Genomic DNA, 3,531 nt, shown 5'->3' with positions numbered 1-3,531 from the left:
CTACTTGCAAAAAACACAATCTCTAAAATAATCTCCTCCTATTTTTGATCACCAAACAGCTCTACTAGCTTATTGACCAAATCAATAAGACACAATCTCTTGTTGCCAAACCACACCCTTCATCTTAATCTATCTTAAAAATCCACTTCTCAATAGGTTTATGTCCTTGTGGGATATTAGTAAACTCCCACATATTGTCCTCCAGCACCTTTTCTCTCTTATTTCATTGTGTATCTTCTAATGTGATTGGTTCACAATCTGTAAATATTGCAGAGTACACATCTCACGATTTTATAGAGAAAAAAGAACAGATCTCAAATATTACTTCACATTTAACCAAATAACGTGGGGTAAAATTAATATTTTTGTGTCCCCTAAATTCTGCATTCGCCAAGACTTCCAAACACCAAATTTTGGGAACAAACAATCCTTGATAAGTTTCGGAAAAGAAGATTCAAAATAACTTACTCTATTTATATATATATTAATGAAAAATGGGGTCACTCCTCAAGAAAAAGGCATCCAATATGAATAGCCTATAGCATCAAGTGTGCACCCAAAAAATACGATCATTGAATTTCATGATTCGTATACTTATCCAAAGTATGATATCTTTTAGGTGCACATTTAATGTCTTTGGTCATCCCCACTACATGCTTCTCGTTCCCTGACAGTTTCACACCGTTGACGTTCATGTCCCAATAAGGTAACAAATGCAAGGAATTTTACTCTAGCAGTGAGTAGGCATTTATAATTACATAATCTACATGTTTCCAGAATTACAACAGAGTTAAATATGAGAAGACCACTGGTCTAAAACATACAAATCAAGCATTACGAATACAAATCATATGAGAACACCCTAATCAGTTGAAATCTGTAATGATCTCTCCCCATGAATGGCTCAAAACAGCCGGCTTACAACCCGCATATATGGGGTGTTCTGAAAAAATTTATACTCAAGCTTCACTGCTCCCAGCCTCTCTCTTAAGGTCACCTAAATATGGAAATATTATGGTTGCATGGGATCCATAATAAAGTGAAAATATTGTCCCAAGTCGTTCTATATCGCATACTGCAGACGAACGATCACCCAAGGATAGCTGAATCGACACAAGCTTCAACAATTCATGCCCAATGACTATGTGATTGGTGCCATAGAGCTTTTCTATGATCTGTAACGTTAGCAAATGGCAAAAGGAAATGAGGAAGGAAATAAACTGACAATTGGTAAAGTATTATGCTTTCGGATTTCCACGGATGCATCTTACATTCGTTTTTTATCTGAAATGAACCAATGAAACATGGTTGCAGCCGATTCATTCCGAGAGAAGGGGGAAAAAGATATACAAACATGAATCCTTCAAACTGCTAGGTTTCATTTTAGTGATATTCTAGGTCCAACTACGATCAGTTCCAGTACTCCAAACCGTCCTCGTGAGTCCCCATGTTCCTCCACAAAGCATCCTAACCAACTTTTGGTCAATGAATCCTTCACCAAAAATACCTCTTTAATTTTACAGACAATTGCTATCTTATAACGTTGTACCACCAATCCAATTGAACATTTTCATCGAGTAAATTTAACAAAGCCCCCTGAACCTTAGGGTTCCTGAGAAAACCTACTGAACTATTGTTTATTCTGCCAAAGCCCCCTGAACCTTGGGGTGCCTCACAAAAACCCCCTAAACTTTCAAAGTTGAACCCTCTAACCAATCAACAAGGATTTGTTACCTAAACAATAAAAATAATGGCCCCTCGATGCCATTAAAACCATTAGGGAGATCGATGGGAAATTTCAAAGTTTAGGGAGGTTTTGTGAGAACTCCCAAAGTTCAGAGGGTTTTTTTTTTTTTTCTGGGTGTTGGGGGGTGGGTTCAGGGGGATTTCCTGAGGAACCCACTAAAGTTCAGGGGCATTTATGAAATTTACCATTTTCACTACTCTCGTTTGTTATCCAATCTCAATGAAAATAAAGAGGCGGTCACATTAATTGTTGAGTGATTAGATCAAGAAGCTATCCAGGGGGAAAACATGAATTCGGTATTGAAACACTGATATTTCTATATGCTAGCAGAGTGTTGGCATAGTTAATAATAGCAAAACTTATAGACATTGACAAAGACCAGGTCAGAAAATTTTGGGCTCAGATGCAAGAAAGCTTCCCTTCATACGCCCCTCCCTTTTAATAATCCTTAACATTAACACCACCACATCCCTTTTATTCCTTTGATCTACTTTTACCTTCATCTAACCTTGCATCTAGTAGTATCTTCTACAACTGCTATGATGTGTCTCCTACAAATGGGTGACTGCATCAGTTATCCATATCTAGACCATCTGTGAGAAAAGATGAAATACCTCAATTGATTCTTTGCAGTGCAGCATCGCACGCTTGAATTCTCCAACCCTCACAAAAGCCTCTGCAATAGTGTCTTCTGCCTGCATTGCAGGAAAGCCTGTAAGTCTCCGTTCTGATATATCATTATTTTACAACCTTGCTATATGTTTTCCTACGAAAATATTAATGTTTTCCTTAATATTAGTTGGTCAAAGCATTAGCGACGAGCCCTACGAAAATATCAATGTTTTCCTTAATATTAGTTGGTCAAAAAGATTCTCAGGCAACAATATTGGATACCATTGTACTGGACGAATATATTGAAAAGACTAACCTGAGCAACAACCTTGCTATATGCATGTCTTAGAGATCTGAGGTGACCAAGAGACCTTAAAGAATCCAAAACTAAAATTCTGATAGCTTCTAAACTCGCACATCCCTTCAATCTGCAGATTCGGGAAAGTGTTACAACTAGTCAACATTGCAAACAGAAAATAAGAAGCAGATACAACAATGATGCGTTGTACAAACTTACTTCTTGATGTCCATTATAGCACTTTCTGAAGGCCTTCTCAGAAATCCTAGATCGCGATAAGAGCCGCAGGACAAGCAGTGTTCCGGACCAATACCAGACATGATACTAGATTTTTCGAGTAAAATAGATGCGACCGTGCTGATTTCCTCTTTCTGCTGTAAAAACAAGACGTTCTTGCTGAATCCATAAAGCTCAGATTACTATCATAATAGACTTGACAAGTACTAATACAGTTTTGTTAAACATACTGGAAGGGGGAGCACACAGCTAAATGATGCAGCAGAATCTTGTAGAAAAACTCCATCGAGTTTTCTGTGATCATCAATGCTGAGGACTGCGCCAAGACAGTTAGGCTCGAGACAATGGAACGCATTTATTACAATGTCAGATAGATTGAGCCCTGAACAACCCCTGCACTGGCATTTGAATGAGTAATGTTCTTTAAGGAACTCCTGCCTTTCGTGAAAATTCAACTGCCCGACCTGCATAAGCCTATCATTATATACTATTACAGATGAACATCTACAGACAGATGTAAGCCATAATAGAAAGAAAGCAAGGAAACAATGAGCATAGACACATCAGCAAGTAAATGACATGAAAAGTTACCTGAGGACCATAAGACAGTTCGAGTGGATCCCATGCTGGCACAAAT

At 38.0% G+C, this 3,531-nt stretch overlaps 1 protein-coding gene across 1 annotated transcript in view; it reads right to left on the bottom strand.

Moving 5' to 3' along the window:
- Positions 703-3,531, bottom strand: part of LOC109825676 — a 12,787-nt gene continuing 9,958 nt past the window's right edge. The window contains 6 exon segments of the mRNA XM_020392545.1: positions 703-1,175; positions 2,362-2,442; positions 2,676-2,787; positions 2,877-3,031; positions 3,125-3,358; positions 3,486-3,531. The exon segment at positions 3,486-3,531 is cut by the window's right edge and continues 12 nt beyond it. Of these exon segments, the coding sequence (XP_020248134.1) occupies positions 960-1,175; positions 2,362-2,442; positions 2,676-2,787; positions 2,877-3,031; positions 3,125-3,358; positions 3,486-3,531 (844 nt within the window). The 3' untranslated portion in view covers positions 703-959.

The sequence above is a fragment of the Asparagus officinalis genome, chromosome 10 (genome assembly GCF_001876935.1).
Source record: "Asparagus officinalis chromosome 10, Aspof.V1, whole genome shotgun sequence".
NCBI classification, from domain to species: domain Eukaryota; kingdom Viridiplantae; phylum Streptophyta; class Magnoliopsida; order Asparagales; family Asparagaceae; genus Asparagus; species Asparagus officinalis.
This window is presented reverse-complemented; position numbering and strand designations above follow the sequence as displayed.